Raw genomic sequence first — 20,262 nt, forward strand, 5'->3', positions numbered from 1 at the left:
ATGATAGGGTTTTGCTGGTGGAGGATTTCTGAAATCAATGTTTGAACCACAAAAATTAACAGAGTTACTTCTGTTTGGTCAGTTTTTAACATACAAGTCACCTAGTTGAAGCCAAATAAACTGCTTGTGAATTGAATTAAGTACATCTTTCTCTTATAATTCATGTAGCAAACTTGTAGACAGTGAAACCAACAGGTCAATGGCCTAGTGGTATCAGATCCCTACTCTTCAAAGGGAGGTCAATGTTTCGAGCTTTAAGTGGAGGCACTATGTGCGAGAGTACCAACTAAGAAAAAAAAAAAAAAAATCCTCGGTAGATAGTGAAGGGCTTTTATTCATCTATATTATACACGGGGCAATGTCAGTGTGATCAAGGAAGATAGACTTGATTGCGCTTTAAAAAAAGATCGTCGGAGCAATAAATTATGGCCTTGAATTTGATCTCCTTATCCAATGCCTTCAAAATTTGACTTTTATCTTAGTTTTGTTCTCTCCTCCATTCCTGCAAAAAGAAGAATCAAGACAAGAAATTTCATTTCAGAGAACTTTTTTTTTTTTTTGGGGGGCAAATATAACCTCCCACAATGGGGAGGAGACTCAATCCTCTTGCCTGTAAAAGTGAAAGGAGACATACGGCCACAGGCAACTATTTAGCTTATTCTATATATGATAATTCGTAGGCTGTTGTGGCTTCGGAGCTGTCATTTCCTTCATCTCATTGGGATTTTTCAAAAAATATTTGGTTCGGATTTGGTCAGGAGAAGATTGAGTGCACTTCAAAAAATAAGATGACTACAAAATCTTTTTCTTCTGGTTTATGAGTTCTTAGTATATTCTTAAAAAGAAAAGACGACTGACTTCCCGCTAATTCGATTTAGAACATCATAAAGAGAAGAAGGTAAAAAATATCGGACCTGCAAACTGCAGATTTGTGGATGCATCCAGCTCTTGCTTTGAAGGGGCACAAAAAAGGGAAGACGTCTTATCTAACAATGCGCTTCAATCGCCCCCTTCTTCACTGCCTGGGAAAACTAACTGCAAATCTTCGTTGTCCCTGTAAACTTGAACTAGAGCAGCAGCTTTATATGCAAACAACCCAACCATAGCTGGCACAAGCTGTGAAGAACAAGAAAGAGTAACATATAAATATATTAAAACAGAAAGTCATCTTTCAAGCTTTGATCTATTTTTAGGAATAGCCCAAAAATACTGCAGTTTCAAGATAGGAATTTTAAGCACCACAAAATTAAGGCACCACCTGAAAATCAAACGAATCGTTGGTGAGAGACAACCCCCAAATTCCATATATCACAGCAGGGAACAAAATCCTTGGGGATGACAGAGCAATACCACTGCCCTTAACCACTCTCTCAAAGAAATCCCTCAGGTCCTCACTTCTTATACCAATTCTTATTTGAAAAGAGGAAAAAAAAAAAGAAAGGCAAGGCACAGGTCAGTTTTCATAAGGAGGGAGGAAATGATGTTTATGTATTAAAATACAAAAAATGAAGTTAAAATTTTCTGCAAGTACTTTTTTGACTTCTTTTGCATGAAAATCCGCGGAACCATTTCCTGGGAAATATTGTCTGCATGTCTGAATAAGAGCTGAAGATACAAGCAACTGCACAAGAAAAATGACAAGAGCTTGAATATCAGCATAAGAATCAAACACGAACTTGGAAATATTTTACAACTTCAAGAACATAAATTTTCTTAAAATGTGAACAAGCAACAATGCATTTTTTCTTTGCTACACAAGATAACAACCAAGTTTAGTTAATAAAGTACCCAAGATTATACTAAGCAAATAATCAAAATTAATAATGACTAATCTAAGTCATCAATATTTCAACCGATAAAAAAAACTTACCATTTCCATCTTGTATATGCTAACCTTGATATATTAAGAAGCACTATAACAATAAAGGAACTTCAGCAATGAGGAAAGTTATATTTGAACTAACCTGCAAAGAACTCCTGCCGCGTAACTGATAGCAGCCTATGCAGTTTATAAGTAAGTACGTTAGTTACTTGTAAGCACATTAACTCAGTTTTCTTATAAAAATATCTTCTGATTAAGAAGAATAAATAATTTATTTTTATGAAATCAAAGAAATCTTGCACCTTTTAATTGCAGAGATGATGGCTGGAAAGAAGACAAATTTTGGAATATAAAAATTATTTGGGAATTTCAAATACTCAGTTAAGAAATTCCTTTATTTCCTCGGGGATGTCCCTGATTAAGGTTGTTTGCTTTGGTTTTGTTGCTTATATTTTCTTCCGGCCTTCTCTTTTCATGATTTTTGGAGGAATATATACTCCTTTATTTGTCCTTATTCCCCTTTGCAATGAAAATTTTTAAAATGAAAAGTTAAAAATAATCTATTTTCCTTGGTGTCATAGGGAAGCAGGTAAAGCATAAAAAATATATACATAAGCTAAGAAAATAATTGGTACCAAAAGAGAAAGATCTGTAACAAAACGTAAATGACAAGCGATATAGCTGTGTAGTATTACCTGGAATGACAAAACCACCAAACAGTATCCACTACATGCAGTTCCGATGCCCACAGTTAAAAGCAGCAGTTCCCTCTTAAGCTACAGAAAGAAGGATAAATAATGAGCATCTTCGTCAATAACTGCAATACTTCAGTACCGGTTTCTTTGAGGCAGAAATAAATTTGCAAGAGATAAATACTAAAATCACTTCTATTTCAGCTTCGTTTAACGGGCAAGAAATGTCCTTGATACTGACGTGTTTATTGAAAAAGATGTGCGACTGTTCAGAGTGGAGAAGATATATTCTCAGTTCTGAACCTAAGTAGGACCTAGAGGGATGTGAATAGGTCTAAATTGACTTGCAGAAATTATAAGAAATGCTGTTCTCATATAACACCCATCAACCATTCAAGCCAACCAATAATCATGTAGATAAACAAAGCAAGAGAGAAGATGAGGATAATAAACAATAAATTTTACATGGAAAACCCCAAAGGGAAAAAAAAACATGGAGATACGAACAATCCACTATTCATATTCTAAACCCTTTAAGTTACCCAGTTATCTCTGATACAGACTCATGCCAGTTGTTCCACCATGAACACTGTCATTGTCTCAGTGAATCCATCTCCCAACACAATCCACTTTTTTCTTAATGTTTGTTCGTTCTTTTTTCACTTGTGCTCCTGTATCAAATAATAAAAAGATGAGGAAATCAAAGATCTTCAAAGAAGTTCTACGCCATGATAATCAGAATCACTGATCCTCAAAGACGCATTCTCATGACATACTATATGCTGAAAATACAAGGTTCTATTTTCTCTGGGACCCTTTTCATTCTTTTTTATCATGCCAAAGCAAAATTACTCAACAAGAATATTAATGCTGATGCGAGAAAGCAAATTTTCAGAAAATAATATCTGCTGGCAATCTAAAAGCAAAAATTTCCATGAAAAAATCAAAATTTCAGTTGTGTACATGACAACAAAAATTTTAATTTTCAGCAAAGACATTAATATTTCATATGTTGTAAGAGAAATTATAACAAATGAAAAGTAACTGACTGACGGTTATAATAAAGTAAATAAGAGTTTAAGACAAATACTATACAGCTTCATATCTGAGAAGGTTCAGTCTCTTCCTTTTCTCACTTTCATTCTTCAATTCCTGTCATTACAAGCATTAATAAGTAAAATTCATGTTAAAAGTTTATTTTCTCTAAGAGCTTCATTCTTATTATTTCCAAAGATAAACAAATTAAGAGTGGCATGAGTGGCATATAACTCCGAGCACCAATAATATTAAAAAAAAAAAGGAATTAGGATGACTAACCAAACATATACCTTAGCAGTCATCTTCTTATTGACTGGTGCAGAGTTATCACCTGCTACCCATTCTAGGGTTCTTGTCAGCTTCAAAAACCCACCCTCAATTTCTTCACCCAAGGCCTACAAATTTTAAGGGAATTAAAAAAATAAAAGAAGAAGAAGAAGAAGAAGAAGTAGAAATATGAATTAATTGATTATCAGTAACGAGAGTAAAGGCTAAGAAAAACAGAAAGCATCATCTAGTTGACTAAGGCTATAGGTGATGCAGAGCAAGCGGAAGAAGACTTTCTTCAAAGAGTTGTCCTAAGAAGACTAGACTGAGATTGCATTAATAGGGGCAGCTGATGATTTGATCAGATTGTGTGATTGTTTATGGGTTTTGAGTCATTAAATTAAGTTGTAAATCTGTCTTTATTTCCAGTTTAATGCTTACCATAAGCTCTAGTTATAATATTTTTGACATTCTGCTTCTATTTTGTAAGTCATGCCTTTTAAGTGAGTCATTTGACCATTTAAGGGCTTTTTTGTCTTCTTTTTTTTTTGTGTCTTTTATTCTGCTGGACAGAATGGTGGCTCTTAGATTATTTATACAAGGGTTACGATTGAATCTTTGCTAGGACATCCCTTGTGGCTTATAAAAGGATTGTTCCAAGTTGTATTCAATAGCTTTTTGGTATTATCAATATATTCAGCCCGCCACAACACCTTTATACCTCTCCCTTTCTTTGGGATTGAGTTGTGGGTGTTTAACCTATTCTCTAGCTTGATCTAGCTCTCTGTTTCCCATCCTTATAGATTTTATTCTCTCTTTCATAGCTGATTGCATTAATAGGCCATTAGAAATAATGAATATAAAGCTTTAAAATTATCTTCAGTCTTTTATAGTCACAGAAAATAAGAAGTACAACAAACAAGATCTCAAGAAGAGAGTAAGAGACTGACAGAAGTCCTCACAATAACTGCACAAACTGAAACTATTATTATTCTGTGATAATAGTTTGCGTTGTTAAGCAATTCAACACTGAAGAGTGAAGATGGTGCCAGCATCTATTTTGGCGCTTAAAATGTGAATCTATCAAGGACCACATAGAAACTATAGCAAATAAAAAAGCTGCTACTAAACGTTTTGAAAATAACTCAGTGCACATTTTCAGGTAGTCATTAGGGATCCTCCTTCAATTCAATATCCTATTTGCTGATTGATTGATTAATTCCTGTTACCTTTAGCTTTATACGTCTGAAAAAACCATAGAATTAAGAACATTGTCATATTATGTACGATGACTGCATATCAGATATAAGCTTAGGCAATTTTATCTCTATCTCCAGTGGTAGATGTGTCTATTAATATGGTTCTCTCTTTTGTATTAACTTGTGAAATATAACAATATTGGCTTCCTATCATGGACACAGGCCTTTATGGCCAAACCTTGCAAATATTGTGAGTTCTCTCTACTGTTTTTCTAGTTGTATAACTTATATTCCTCCAATTTCCACTAATAATGCACCGTTAAGCTTCCAAAGCACATGATTAAAAATATGGTTCTCTCTTATGAGGTTGAAGAAGCGTTCTTTGCAATAGAATACACACATATCATAGGATTGAATTTCTTTCAAGCTCTTAGATGTCTAAAACTGTTATCCTGTCAGTATTTAAATCACATAAGAGTGACTCCCTATTTGTAACATCACAAGATACATATGTACCTCTTGAGTCTCAAATGGCAAATTATCTACATCAGTTGTTTTGTCATAAGGTGGCATCTGTTTCAAGTATCAAACAACTGCGCAAGGATAATGAACAAAAGTATGAAACTGGTCAAAGGTTCCAAGTTGTGTTACATGGACTGTCCTATCCCCCTCAACATACCCTGTAATGGGTATAGATACAAAATATGTCTGACACATGTACAAAATCAAACAACAAGACCCTTGCATGGGATGAAAGAAGAAAAGAAAGATGGAATCCTCTTTTTTTTCACCATGTTCCATTTAATTTCAATTATACTGGGAATGTTTCAATGAATAAGAGCATCATGTGTTATTCTATTGTATAGCATATTGCGTATTTAAATGTGTAAAATCTGTTTAATATAGAAGAATTAGGGGAAGGGAAAGGCTAACATGAATATAGATAATTAGGAATAATATGATAGCATAGCATGTGGTCTGACTAAGACTACAGTCTAAGATAGAGTGGAATGACGAAATAGAATTCGTATAACCAACCCCAATAGTTGGAAAAAGGCTTTTTTCGAGTTGAATTTAAAGTTCAAATAACACACACACACAAGGACTTGCATAAGAATATACATGTATAAGCCCTGTTCCAACATCCATATGAAAAATCATGCTTTACTGTTTCATCTCACAGTGTTACAGAGGATTAATGCCAAAAGTTTGAAGTCCCCAAGCACCAAAAGATATATGGGATCACTCCCAAAAACTATATCAGAACAGCAGCTTTTAAATTAGGAATTCGAGTTTTGCAGTGAAAAGAGAGAGCTATTAAATTAGAAATTCTAGTTTTCCCAAGAAGTCAGAGAGAGAAGAAGAAGAAGAAGAAGAAGGAATTCTAATGACAATCACCAACAGAGCAGACGATAAATTCCATAGCTGATGTGTTTCTTCTAGCAGATCAAGTGTCTGAAATTTCAATTTACAATCATATTTTGGACATTAGGTTTTATCAAATTCTTTGGATTGCCATGTGTAAATTGTCAAATTATTAGGGTATTCCTTAAGGAATTCAAAATTAATTTGTGTGCCTGATTAATAAATTAATGTTGCACATATATGGTCATGCATGTGTGTCTGTTTAGAAGTTAACAATTGTATGTGCTATGATAGCTGGAAAGTACTCTGATATTAGTAAATAACAGTTATTTAACGGATGGAAATGACACTGTATAATTTATTTTAGCTGCTAATAGAGAAATGGAAATCCGTCAGATCCTTCTCTGCAACACTCCAGATGTGCATCTGAATACTTAGATATAGTGGTAAGGTGGTGATTTCTATAGTATTGGCGTCATGAATTGCTAATATAAGTGAAATCCACAAAGTTGGGATTCAGGGAACCAAAAGCAACTCGCATTAGATTTCAAAATTTAATTTCGAACAATTATTCCAAAGAAAGGAAATCCTTTTTTTTTTCCCGGTTGTTGTTGGGGGAAGGGGGACGGGAATGGAATCCTAATCATTCATTCCAAAACTACAAATCAAATGCATAATGTTCATATCACTAATTTGAATTTCTATATTAAATTCATTCTGCTTCAAATCATGTTAGCTAAAAGAAAAGATGAAAGAAGGGAAAAGGGTGATCTATATTAATTGGAAATAGTCATACCTCCTCTGGTAGTTGAGTAGTGTCAGCCACTATGTCAGTCTCTGCATCAACAAATTTAATGGCATCACGCAACCAAAGTATATCAGAAACTTTTGCTATGATATCGCCATTCTGCTCTCTCTCCTCGAAAAATGTTTGCAGAACATCATCTTCTGCTAGTTCACTTACTGGAGACAAAGAAGAAGAATAGAAGAACATCAGCTTCAACTTTAACTCTTCTGCTTCAACTTTTAAGTAAATCTGCAAAAGTTATACACTAAACGCTTATTTGTTGGATAATCGTAACTGTGATGGAATTTCATCCGTTTAAGAATTAGATCCTGGCATTTCCAACAAGACTTCGATTACCAATTAGCCAACTGGGTATTTTAAGAGTAACCTAACAAAAGTGCAGAATTTTTAAATTTTCCACAAATTCAACAACAATGATAGTGATGATGAATAGCAAGATTTTTTTTTTTGTAAAATGTCCAATTCTTTTTATGCTGATGCATTTCAATAATTCCTGCAGATACCAACTGCGTTTCAAGTATTCTAGACATATTCTTCATTCCTAGATTCTCTGTATTCAGAGTCTCTTGATATCTTCAAAATGAATCAAACAGCTCATGCCACTTGTAGAAAGGAGACATCTCTTGAGAAATTTATTCCTCTAACAAATTTGACTATTACTACAAAAGAGTTACCAACTTTTGTAAGTAGATTATTGCTACATTAAGTGCTCTAGAGTGGAGAAATTCTATCAGCTGGTTCCTCTACCAAGTGTACCAACATTGATGAACATTCAGTGCTATTGTTAGTAGACACTCACCAATCGCTACAAACACTGTATTATACTCAATCACTTACCACGTTGAAATAGTAAGGTTGCTCCATTGTATTATAATTACCGCATTGAAAATCAAGCAATCCACTCGAAATTTCCCACAGAGGTGCACAAACAAATAGCATCAATGAAACCTACCAACATTTTAAAATACCACAGTTTTTACTATTGAAACTACCTGCATTTAAATTGCCTATTTAACCCATTTTTTCCACAAACAAATAGAATCAATGAAACCTAATAGCATAATGAAATGCCACAATTTTTACCATTGAAACTACCTAAATTTGAATTGCATATTTAAATCATTTCTCCATTTTTTTTTTATGAAACTCTCAGTATCTTTTGTTTAATTAACTCTCAAATTCGAAGCCATTCCATCACAAAAACATCCCCTAAAACCCCCCAATTGGCCACCATGCTCACCCAAAAATTTCACTTTCACAATTTTTTTTTTAATTGGAACCCACATCGATTAAACTGCCAATGGAAGAGTTCAAATAATTTTATTTTTTCTGGGTTTGTTAGAAACCAAACAAACTCTTGGAAAATGTCTGGGACTCACCTGGACGAGGACTTCTTAAGACGGAGACAATTGTTGGAGTTTTCACGGGAAGGGACGAAGAACTACGACGCATGGGAGAAATTCTTCTTCTTGGGGGAAGGGTTGAGTGATTTGAAGTGAATGGAAAATTGGTACAAGTCGTTGAAGTAGTACAACATCCAATTCCGGATAGACGATGATCCATTTCCCAATCTCAATTTCTCACCTCAGATAAGCGTCTGTTGTTTGGGAAAATAAAAGGAGAGGAATGGAAAATATCTTCCTTTGTCACGCCATACAATGGTTTTCGTACACACACTCAAAAATTTGACAAAAAAAGCCGTTCCGCTGCCGGGACTCCCATATGGGAGCTGAAACCATTCACTTTTGGTAATAAAGTGGCTACAGCGGATATTTGACTCTTTAAGCCAATTATATGTATATAAATATTTTATATACTAAATTTGATATAAATAGTTTATTTAACTATAATATATATAAATTGACATAAGGAATAAAAAATCAATAGATTTATGGTAATAATTATTCTCTCTGTTTCAAAAAAATATCATGTTTGTGTGTGAGCATTAATTAGAAAAATAAAAAAATTACTTTAACTAAATTAAGCAAAACTATTATATACTCTGTATGCATTAAAAATAATTATTTAAGTCTAAAATAATCTCTAAACACTTATTTCAAAATACCAAACTAACCTCTTAAATCAAATAATTTTTCACTCAAAAAATTAAGCAGAACGGTTCTATACTCTTTTTCATTTTCTAAAATCTATTTATGAATTATAGTCACATTTATAATGTACCAGATGTGTGTTTAAAGAAATTTTTTGAAATGCTGGCGTTGACAGACATACAACTCAATGAACCCATACATGTTTTCATAATTTTGAAATATATATTTTTAAAATCATAATATTATAAATTGATAAAAAATTAATTATATATATATAAAAATATAGTTTATTATTATTTTTTTTACCATATTATACAATTTATACTATACTCGTATGTTATATTTTTAAAAGACAAAAAAAAAAAAAAAAAAAATAGAAAAAGATTTCCTCTCTACCTATAAGGAAGGGGAAAAAACAAAAAATTCATTTCCACTCGTGTACATCATTTAACTGTTGCAACAACTCATTAGGGTTTTGCAGAGCAACAGAGAGGTCTGGACACAATGACTGTGTTGAGCTCCAAGCAGATATTGCAGGACAATAAGACTACCGACCCAGACGCCATTACAGCTCTTGCACTCAACCACAAAGCTCTTTCTGATGTACGCTCTCAATTTGTTCTATATCCATCTCTAATACCCTACTATTTGTTCTATTAAAACTTCGAATCTTCATCATTGTGCTCTCATGGATTCAATCAATTTAATCTTATTAGGTTTCATGCTTGAGCGAATTCAAGAACTTAGAGAGACTCGACCTGCGCTTCAACAATTTATCTTCACTCGAGGTAGTCTAATGCTTTTGCAATTGAACAGTGAAATGTCAGTTTCTGAAATCGATTAATTTGAGGTTTAATTTTGGTTTCTTAATTGTTAACTCAGGGTCTGAGGTCATGTGTCAATTTGAAGTGGGTATCAGTTGTGCAGAACAAGCTTCAAAGCTTGAAAGGAGTCGAAGGACTTACTAAACTCACTGTAAGTTAATCACACAGTTTCTACATTTCCCTTTCAGCTTGCCTAGGCTGTTGAAGCTGAAGAGATGACTAGCCTTGAGTGATACACACCACAAATATATGTACTCTCCACAAATTTTGCTGGGTTTTGACATGTTTTGGATGTCAGTGAATTTTTTACCAATATAAGTCGATCATTTTTATTTTCATTTTAGCACTGAGCATCATTTTCTTTGTATTACCAGACATACAGGTTCATTTGGAGTTCAGATTTTAATTTATGGTAAATTAAGGATCAGTGGATTCGGGTTTGTCTCCTTTTGTTTTACATTTGATATGTCCTGCTGCAAACATAAGGACAGTGGATGATTTAGTGAATTTATTTGATAGGTATCATGGCATCGGGTGGATGGACCCGTCGCCTAATATAATACCTACACTAAGTAAACAAGACTAAGTTCAATTAATTGAATAATCCCCACATATATAAGAAAATTACAATCTTAATTCTTATCAATCCCTTCGATTCTTATCAGGAATGCCTTACAACATGTTTAAATATAATGACTGGCTGATGTCGATTTTGATAGTATTTCTTGTTAAGGCAGTTTTAATCTTTTAGAACATTTGCAATGTTGGTGGACCGTGCTTGATTGAGCCAGACTGCTTATTTTAATGATTTAATTCTTAAATTGTTGAAACTAGATTGGTTTTCCAAATTTCGCTTTGTTCAACCTCTGCATACCAGGTACTGAATGCTGGAAAAAATAAGCTTAGATCAATGGAAGAGGTCAGGTTGCTTTTGAACCTAAGTTCAATTAATTGAATAATCCCCACATATATAAGAAAATTACAATCTTAATTCTTATCAATCCCATCGATTCTTATCAGGAATGCCTTACAACATGTTTAAATATAATGACTGGCTGCTGTCGATTTTGATAGTATTTCTTGTTAAGGCAGTTTTAATCTTTTAGAACGTTTGCAATGTTGGTGGACCGTGCTTGATTGAGCCAGACTGCTTATTTTAATGATTTAATTCTTAAATTGTTGAAACTAGATTGGTTTTCCAAATTTCGCTTTGTTCAACCTCTGCATACCAGGTACTGAATGCTGGAAAAAATAAGCTTAGATCAATGGAAGAGGTCAGGTCGCTTGTGAACCTGCGTGCTCTGATTTTGAATGGTAAGGTTCATAATCTAACCAACTGTATTGCCTTCCGAGTTTTTCATAATTTAACTAACTGAATTGATCCCTCCTTCCCTGCTGCAGACAATGAGATTGTTTCCATTTGCAGGCTTGATAATATGAAAGAATTAAACACTCTCGGTATGAGTTCCCAGTTCTCAGTTTCTCATATCATGTGCGGATGATGTTCTTGTCCAATGCTCTGTGTTGTGCAATATATTATTTAATCTCGTTGCTTCCATTGGACTTCCCTATCAAATTCTTTACAACAGCCACCATTGATCAACTTTTTGACAATCTGTAGTATAGTATATGTAAATGAACTGTTGGATATATTCAGTTGCAGATATTTCTGTTACATGCTGTTATAGCGATCTATTATTTGTTTCTTCAAAAAAGTCTTAACAAGTTCTTTTCGAATCAAGCAGGCATTCATCTAAACTGTTGAATTTTGATTTAAGTTTTTTTTTCTTTCCTCCACCCCCCCCCCCCCCCCCCCCCCCTTCCCTTTCTCATATTTAATTGAAAAACTTAAAATAAATCATCAAATTGCAGAGGCTCCTAATAATTTACTTGTAAACAATAGCATACACTATATCTGCCATCATTAAATTTATAGTGCAAGATCCAGCTTCATTTCAAGTCGCTGGTCCTAAATCCTCAGACCAATTGGACATCAACATGATATATATGCATGTCGTATGCACCCCTGGAGGAATATTTGATGTGTTGTCTGGGACAACTCTGGCAAAAGTATAAATATGGAACTAATTTTTATCACGATAGTTTGAGTTGTTTTTAACTCGCTGATAGTTTTGAACAATTCTCTTTCTCAAGTGCTCTTATTTTTTGTCAGTGCTACCTCGAAACAGTAATGTTTGCCTGACGCGTTTCTGAAATGTTTCGAGAATTTACATTGTGTGATAATCATATGGTTATTAGGTAGGTGTACTTGAAACCATACAATGAAAGCATGTCAAGTTTTTAGCATCTATATGTCTTCTTGTGAATAAAATGTTGTTCATGATTTTGATTTGGTAATGAATTTTTACACTTTTGTGAGCATGGTTTTTTAGCCATATAATAATTTGAGTTTCAAATGTGACTTTTGGCTTCTGTTGTTGCTCTACAGTTCTTTCTAGAAATCCAATCCGTGAAATTGGTGAGTCTCTGGCTAAGATGAAATCAATCACAAAGGTAAGCATTTGTTTGCTAAATGACTATCAACAGCAGCAATTTACTGAAAATGTTAGGATTCTTAAAATTTCTCGTGATTCCAGTTATCTCTTTCTAACTGTCAACTTCAATCCATTGACTCTTCACTCAAGTCCTGTGTTGAGTTGAAAGAGCTCCGACTTGCCCATAATGATATCAAGGTATGTGTTCTACGTGTATCTTCATTCTTTATAGGCCAAGCACTATCCAAATGCAAATGAGCTGAATAATTTATTAGCTTCTGCTTTCGCTCTTCACTTTATGGTGTTTTTCGGTTGTTCAAATCTGCGCGTGCGCACACACACACCAAAAAAATAAATGTATAAAGTTCTATTTCTTTCTAGAGTTATTTTGCTCACTAAACTATTCTTTCCTCTCTTTCTTTTAATATCTTAGACTCTCCCTGCTGAATTGGCTCGTAATACAAAAGTTCAGAATTTGGACTTGGGAAATAATTTGATCACAAGTTGGTCAGATCTGAAGGTTAGCCATTTTTTTGCAATAATTTTTTATCTATACTCATTTTTGCCTATGGTTGTTTGAAAATGTTTGTTTTTGTGTCTCTTGATTGTTTGCTGGTAGGTGATTTCTTCATTAGTTAACCTGAAAAATCTAAATCTGCAAGGGAATCCTGTTGCCGAAAAAGATAAGTTAGCCAAGAAGGTGATAGTTCTTTTCACATATTTTCATCTGATTTCTATTTTTCAATTCGAGCTTTTGCACTCTTAAATGATCATTCTGGAAACAATGTTCCTACAGATAAAAAAAATGGTGCCGAACTTACAGATTTTCAATGCCAGACCGATAAATCAAAACATGAAGAATGAGAAAGGTGATAGAGTCGATGATTCTTCACTTAATATGGATCTTGACAAGAAGGAATTGAAGCATAAGAAACAGAAAAGAAAGGAACTCTTTGAGGGAAAAGATCCTGACCACAAGGGCAAAAGTGCCATTACTGAGAAGGAATTAAAGAAGAAGGTGAAGGAGGTGCCACAAAAGGAAGCCAATGATATTGATGAGGAAGAAACTCCAGTTACAGATTCTGATATGAAGGAATTGAAGCGCAAGAAGCAGAAAACAAATGTCCTCCCGAAAGATAAAGCTTCGGATCCTAAGGAGGTTAGTGTTACGAATGACAATAAAATAAAAAGGAAATCAAAAAAGGTGCAACAATATGAAGCTAATGTCATTGACGATGGAGAAACTCCGTTTACGGATCTTTTTGCTGCTGATACCACTGAAAATGTCCAAAGAAGTGGCGCAAACAAGACAGATGATAAAGCTATTCAGGATGTCAATATGGTTGATGGCTTAGTGACCTTCCCTGTAAAGAGAAAGAAAATCAAAAGCCGGGGCAAGGGTCATTCTGCTCTCCAGTTGCTGTCTCCAGCTGCTGAAGTTGGATTAGGTGGACCATCAACATGGGATGATTAGTAAATTATTCTCGTTGGAGGCAATTGATTGCTGTGTGTATGGCTGGGCCTCTTTGGCACATTTTAAGTTGAAGGTTGGTAACTGTTGTTTTGGGACCTTTTCGCATAGCTTGCCTTCTTGATTAGGCTGCTTCAGTGAGACACCTCAAATTCTCGCTGTGATTGAAACCCATATAATGGTAGTAGAGTGTTTGTATGGATGGGGCAGGGCAGTCTGTGGTTTTGTTCGTTATCCTTCGACCGGAAAATGCAGACTGAGAGTGCAAGTTGATTTTCATTCAAGGAGTGCAGAAGCCCCCATCTGAACTCTTCTTTTTCCAAGGATTCAATTGCTTTAAAAAAAAACTTATGGCAAACAAAAGAAGAGGAAATTTTGATTTATACTGTTGACTAGAAAGGGATGAATCTTTTTTCTACTGTGACTGGTTTGGTTAAATTGTTCTTATATTTCAGTATCTAGATGGTGGATTGTTGTGCATATTTAGAGTGTATTTTTGTTATGCATTAATAAAATCATTTTGAAGTTCTGGCAGAGAATTGAAACTTTTTCAAGGGGTATAAAAATTTCCTATTTATTTGTTAGAAGAATTCGTTCAGAAAATGAATTTATTAAAAAGAAAAAGAGATGCATATAGAATTTCCACTGGAATTTTGAATATTGCATTTGAGTAAAATCCGCTGCACTGTGACCCCCAACTTAAAAATATTTTTTAAACCAAAAAAATATGGTCTTGAATTTATTTTTTTTCCTAGTTAGGATTCACACACACTGCCTCCATTGAGGTTCGAACTTCTGACTGTTGGTTCTTGAAATTTTTCTATTTGATGCAAAAATTTATTCATTACTATGATTTATCAGAAAGGAAATGAAAAACAAGAATGGAAAATAAAATTTTTTTTAAAAAAAAACGGTACTAACATATCTTGTATTTTTTAATCCCTAATTTTGTAAATTTTTTATTTTTTTATTGCATATTTTTCAAGGGCAAGCTTTAACGCTTTCTACTATTCTGTATTAGTTATATGAAGATTCAAACCAAAAGCTAATTTTGGATAATTTTGGATCAGGAGGGTAAAAGATCATATAATCTCATTAATACTACGGAAGGATGACTTTCTGACAAGGTGGTTGCATTATGATCTCAAAGTTATGAAATAATTGGGTGGCTCGCGAATCTCGAGAACATTACCATTCCCAATTCTGTGACTTCACAAATTCATATGACACCGCTCCCATTGTTCCTTGGGTTCAGAAATTCTGGGTTGATGATGTAAAGCCATGAAGATACCGTCTTTATCAGTGTCCCCTTCCTCATGCATGGATGTCATACCCTCCCAATTTTGAGGAGTTCTTGATCAGAGAGGCCAATAACTCCGTTGAATGTACCAACATTGTTTACATATACTATATGATAATACCGATATCAAATGTAATCAATTTTGGAACTTGTTCTCTTTATTTTTCTATTACATTTCTTGATTGGTTTTTGGGATTTGTTCACTTCAATTATTTGAGCATGACCTCGACAATAGTGTGAAAGCAAACCTGCAACTACACGGAATGGTCCATTAGGCCATGCCATTATCACACACATGGCCCATATGTCAACGTAATCTGAGTAACGTGTTAGTGATTTAACAAAACAAAAATCGTGTTTAGTGATTTTAATTTTTGTTCTATTATTTTTGGTCGGTTGTTGTCTCCACATTTAAATAATTGCAATTTCCCAAAAAAACATTAAAAAAATTGCAAATTCCTGCTTTCAACAGTTATAATCTTTTACGGAGTAAGTTACATTCGTAATTTATTAATTGTTGCATTGAGGGATTTATAAAAGATTTAATTGACTTTTTACAAATCTAAAAAAATGTTTCAATCTAATGTTAATAATTAGAATGTATGATCCTTGTCGTGGAGGGCTCAACCAAACCACTGATGAATAGTTGGAGATTGATTTGTTTAAAGTCAACAAGGACGGACCCCATGGTATACTCGGTGGGCAATTGCCCTTTCTGAAATTTTGTTTTCATTGTTATGCTATACTATTTTTGTCATTTTAATATTTACACTTATAAAATATTACCATTGTCCTACTAAAATTATTGAAAAAATTCATTATTGCTCACCCTCAATTGAGTTTACGAGTTGGTCGAGATCTTGTAAGTTGTAACTACATCACTATGGCTTTAACAAGAAAAGTATGTAGCATATTACCTTCTAACAAGAAAAAAAGAAAAAGAAAAAAGAAAGGCTGAAAAAAACAAAAAAATAAAGGAAAATAGAAAGGGTATGTTGCATATTATAAGTAAAATTCTTTTTCTTCTTGGACTTTTTAATATGCTCGATTACTGCCTCATCAATCTTGATTCCCACAAGAAAAGAAGAATATTTATATACTTCAAGTATGATTCTCCTTTTCACCATCGAATGACACCTCTTCATTTTGACTTCAAAATATAAGAAAAGAAAAAAATAATCATAAAAATTTTAAATTCAAAACGAAAATATGTCAGTGCAACATTGGTGACGAGAAGAAGAATCCTAGGCTAGTATCATTTGAGAGGAAAACAATTTTCGTATTAGATATTTAAGAAAAGTTGTATCATAGCGCAAGTAAAATATAAAATGGATATATTCGTACGGACCATCCTAAAAACATCAAATACTCAATCTTTATCTCTATTTCTATGGTAATCATATCATGCTATAGCATTGAGTTTGTTCCGTTAAAGTTAAATTGGGCCAAGGTGGTGCTTCGTAAAATTAAAAATTAAGTACTGAAAATTTTAAGTATTAAATTATAAGTGTTGAAGCTTTTAAGTGATAATTAAAAAATAATTATTTTTTATATCTTTTTAAAATTTTAGCATTCATATTGAGTAATAAGTGATATTTCTGTCACTTAAAATTTAATCTCATTTTAAGTGACGCTTACTATTTTCAGTAATATTTAAATTACGCTATCAAATCACTTAATTAGATAAGCGTTTAATCTATTCAGAATTAACACTGAATTGAATTATCAAACAACACTTCTAATCAAAGAACTATTGAGCACAGTATGAATTTGAAAGATGCTACAATATATATATATATATATATATATATATATATATATATATTCTCCCACCTCTGCCCATTGTCGCTCCTTTACTCTTCTAACCCATCAAGAAACAAAAGGCTACATGTAAGGTTTAGCTAAATTAAATGTAAATAAAAGTGTTTTAGGTTCTGTTTGATAAAATTGAAAATTAAGCATTGAAAAATTCAAGTACTGAATTTTAAGTGCTGAAACTTCAAGCGTTGAATGTATTAATTTAAAAATCTGTTTGATAACGTTTTAATTTTAAGCGCTGAATTCATTAAGATTGTTTGTTATATACAAAATCTGAAGTTTAAAAGTTATACATATTACATTTTTGCCCTCAATATCTGATACTCATAACAGTTTTATATTTATAACACAAAAATATTAATAAAACAACCACATTCACTCAATGAAATATATCAATTCAACAATGAATATTAATGTAAAATCTAATCATAAAAAAATATAAATTCAAACTTAAATAATTAACATTATTCAAGTAGTACTCATTAAAAATGTGAATATCTAAAAAATGTTACATTAAACTAAACATATAAAATTTTAAATTCGAGAACTAAACAAGTCATTTGCAATTTGGTTACGCAAATTAACATTAAAAATTTGATCGGATTGTCTTTTTGTGGTGTGAATTTCAGAGGATGTCAAATTTTCAATAGTAATAGGTGGAGTCTCAAATCGCAAATTCTCAGTCTCATACTGTTCAAAAAGGTTATCCGTGACCATAGTTTTCGAAGGTAATTGTGAATAGCTGCACAAGCAATAAAAATATTCCTCTGCATTTCAAATGTATAAGGTGCCATCTTTTTCAAGATTAGGAAACAGACATTTAATACTCCAAATGCTCGTTCAATCACATTCTTTAGCTTGACATGTGCATGGTTAAATAGCTCTTCTTTTGTTATAGGGTATTGAAAAGAGTGTTAAAATAGTACGTGAAAGACATTTCTTCTCTGAGAATAGAATTGTATTATATAAATAATTACATAATATTTATGTAGGGTATAAAAAATGGTGTTAAAAATATTAAAAAAAGTACGTGAAATTGAATAAAAATCTATTATATAAATAATTATTTTTAATAGTGAATCAATATGAATGGTAACCAAAAGGCTATATTCGTGTTTAAAATATATTAGGTAGTATTATGTTTTTTTTTTTTTTTTTTTTTTGAAATTTGTTGTATGTAATTAATTTTCGTTAACAACAACAAGCAACCAAATACATATGAATCAATTTAAATATAACCAAAAGGCTATCTGTTGTGTTTAAAATATTGTAGGTAAAATTGTATTTTTCACGATTTTTTTTTTTTTTTTTCCTAGTTGGGACTCACACACACTGCCTCTACTGAGGTTCAAACCCTTGACCTCCCTTTGGAAAATAGGAGCCTTGTACCGCTAGACCACAGGTCTGTTGGTCACGAATTTGTTTTATCATGTAAAAGTAACAAAATAATAATAATAAATTACAACCAACGAAATATATATTATTTTCAGACGCAGAGAGAAATCATAGAGAGAAGTCTAAAGAAATTGTAGAGAGGCCCTAGAGAAATAGCACAAAGAAACTCTAAAAGAGATAACGCGATTATATAAGGGTAGAGTAGTCATTAAAAAGTTATTTTTTAAACCCAACCACTTACCATTTTCTACGATAAGCGATAAGTAACATTCCTCACACTTAAAATTTTGGCCTATTTTAAACGGTACTTATTATGTTAAGCGGTATCCTAAAATTTTATCAAATAAACTTATTTTTAAAAATCATTTATCGTGTTCTGCATTCATCGGCTAGGTGCTTTCACAAAGTTACCACGAGCTCACTCCCACATTCATTGAATCAAGTGTGTAACATTGGACACGAATCTCACAAAGTTACCATGAACTCACTCCCACATTCATTGAATCGAGTGTGTAACATTGGGCACGAATCTATGATGGCTTAGTGGCACTGATTTTTTTTCTTTTTGCTATTTTATTCACTAATTTTACTTTTTGAAAATTATATACTAAAAAAATTTGAGTTTGCCCCACTGAAATTAGAGAAAAACTTCATTATTGTCTCCTACAATATATACATATATATATATTTGTTAAAAGTTGCCTCCTCTCACATACTTTTCTAGGCTCGTCCCTGATCACACAACACACTTGATCAGTAAGAGCATCCGCAATGGGCTCGCGGGAGCCCAACGAGTAAATGGCCTAAATAGGCCATAATAGACTCGTTTAATGTGAGCGGGCCCATAGGCGCTCACGAGCCTGCTTACCTGCCTGCGATCGCAAATTTTTTTTTTTCAAAAATCTTTCTCAAAATGACGTCGTTTTAAGAGGGGAATAAAAAAAAAAAATTAAAACACTTTCGTTCAACTGCTTTTTTTGTAAAAAAAACAAAAGGGGGCAACGGTCCTAAGGTCCAGTTTAGCTAACCAGTTGCACCAAAAATCCATTTTTCTCATTTTTTGGGTATATGAATGTTTTTTTTTTAAATAAAATAAATAAATAATATTGTCCTTAGGCACTGTTTGGGTGACCCAAATAGTGCCTAAGGAGTATTGGGCCTATTGGCCTACAAAAATTTTAAAAATCTTTTTTTTTTTTTAAACCTAAAAAACAAAATTTTCCCTTTTCCCCCCCTTTATTTAAACTTGCCAAACTAGCCATTAAGACACTATTTGGCTGACACAAACAATGCCTTAACGACTATATTTTTTTTAAAAAAATCAACTCTATAAATACCCTTTCATTCCTATCATCATCCAAACAACATCCAACACATTTATATTCTCTTCTCCTCCAAGCTTCTTTTATTTATTTCTTTGTCAATTTTAACTTTTATTTATATATTCTTCCAATTCCATGGATCCTAGATCACCATTTTACTACAACTCCCAACTGACCAATGAATTTTTTTCATTTGACGAAAATAATATCGATTTGTTTTCACAGTCGTAACCTGGTAATACTCATGAGAGTAGTGTACCTGAATCCCAAATCCCTTCCTAATATTATGTTCTTGAGATGCAACAATCAAGTAGTGCCCAACCTTCCTCAAGGCAATCAATTGATAAACAGCTTAATTGGAATAGGGAGGATGAAAGTGAGGCTCTATGCAAGGC

The 20,262-nt window shown here is 33.0% G+C and overlaps 2 protein-coding genes across 2 annotated transcripts; one reads left to right on the forward strand and one right to left on the reverse strand.

Annotated features, from left to right (window-relative positions):
* Window positions 1-291: 291 nt before the first annotated feature.
* On the reverse strand, window positions 292-8,939 carry LOC132270560 (uncharacterized). The gene is made up of 10 exons (XM_059771738.1): window positions 8,571-8,939; window positions 7,180-7,346; window positions 3,843-3,947; window positions 3,610-3,666; window positions 2,518-2,598; window positions 1,965-1,999; window positions 1,532-1,621; window positions 1,259-1,409; window positions 915-1,116; window positions 292-502 (listed from the first exon to the last, which is right to left on the reverse strand). Exons 1-9 carry the CDS (start codon window positions 8,752-8,754, stop codon window positions 1,000-1,002), a joined length of 987 nt encoding a protein of 328 aa, XP_059627721.1. The 5' UTR covers window positions 8,755-8,939; the 3' UTR covers window positions 292-502; window positions 915-999.
* A 717-nt stretch (window positions 8,940-9,656) lies between these two features.
* On the forward strand, window positions 9,657-14,450 carry LOC132270563 (protein phosphatase 1 regulatory subunit SDS22). Its single transcript, XM_059771743.1, has 10 exons — window positions 9,657-9,845; window positions 9,959-10,030; window positions 10,125-10,217; window positions 11,299-11,380; window positions 11,468-11,524; window positions 12,516-12,580; window positions 12,664-12,759; window positions 12,995-13,081; window positions 13,181-13,261; window positions 13,358-14,450. The coding sequence occupies exons 1-10, from the start codon at window positions 9,747-9,749 to the stop codon at window positions 14,033-14,035; spliced, it is 1,410 nt and encodes a 469-aa protein (XP_059627726.1). The 5' UTR covers window positions 9,657-9,746; the 3' UTR covers window positions 14,036-14,450.
* The last annotated feature ends 5,812 nt before the right edge of the window (window positions 14,451-20,262 follow it).

Source organism: Cornus florida, unplaced genomic scaffold, assembly GCF_030987335.1.
Source record: "Cornus florida cultivar Cherokee Brave unplaced genomic scaffold, ASM3098733v1 CherokeeBrave_3.0.0_Hap2_Chr08, whole genome shotgun sequence".
NCBI classification, from domain to species: domain Eukaryota; kingdom Viridiplantae; phylum Streptophyta; class Magnoliopsida; order Cornales; family Cornaceae; genus Cornus; species Cornus florida.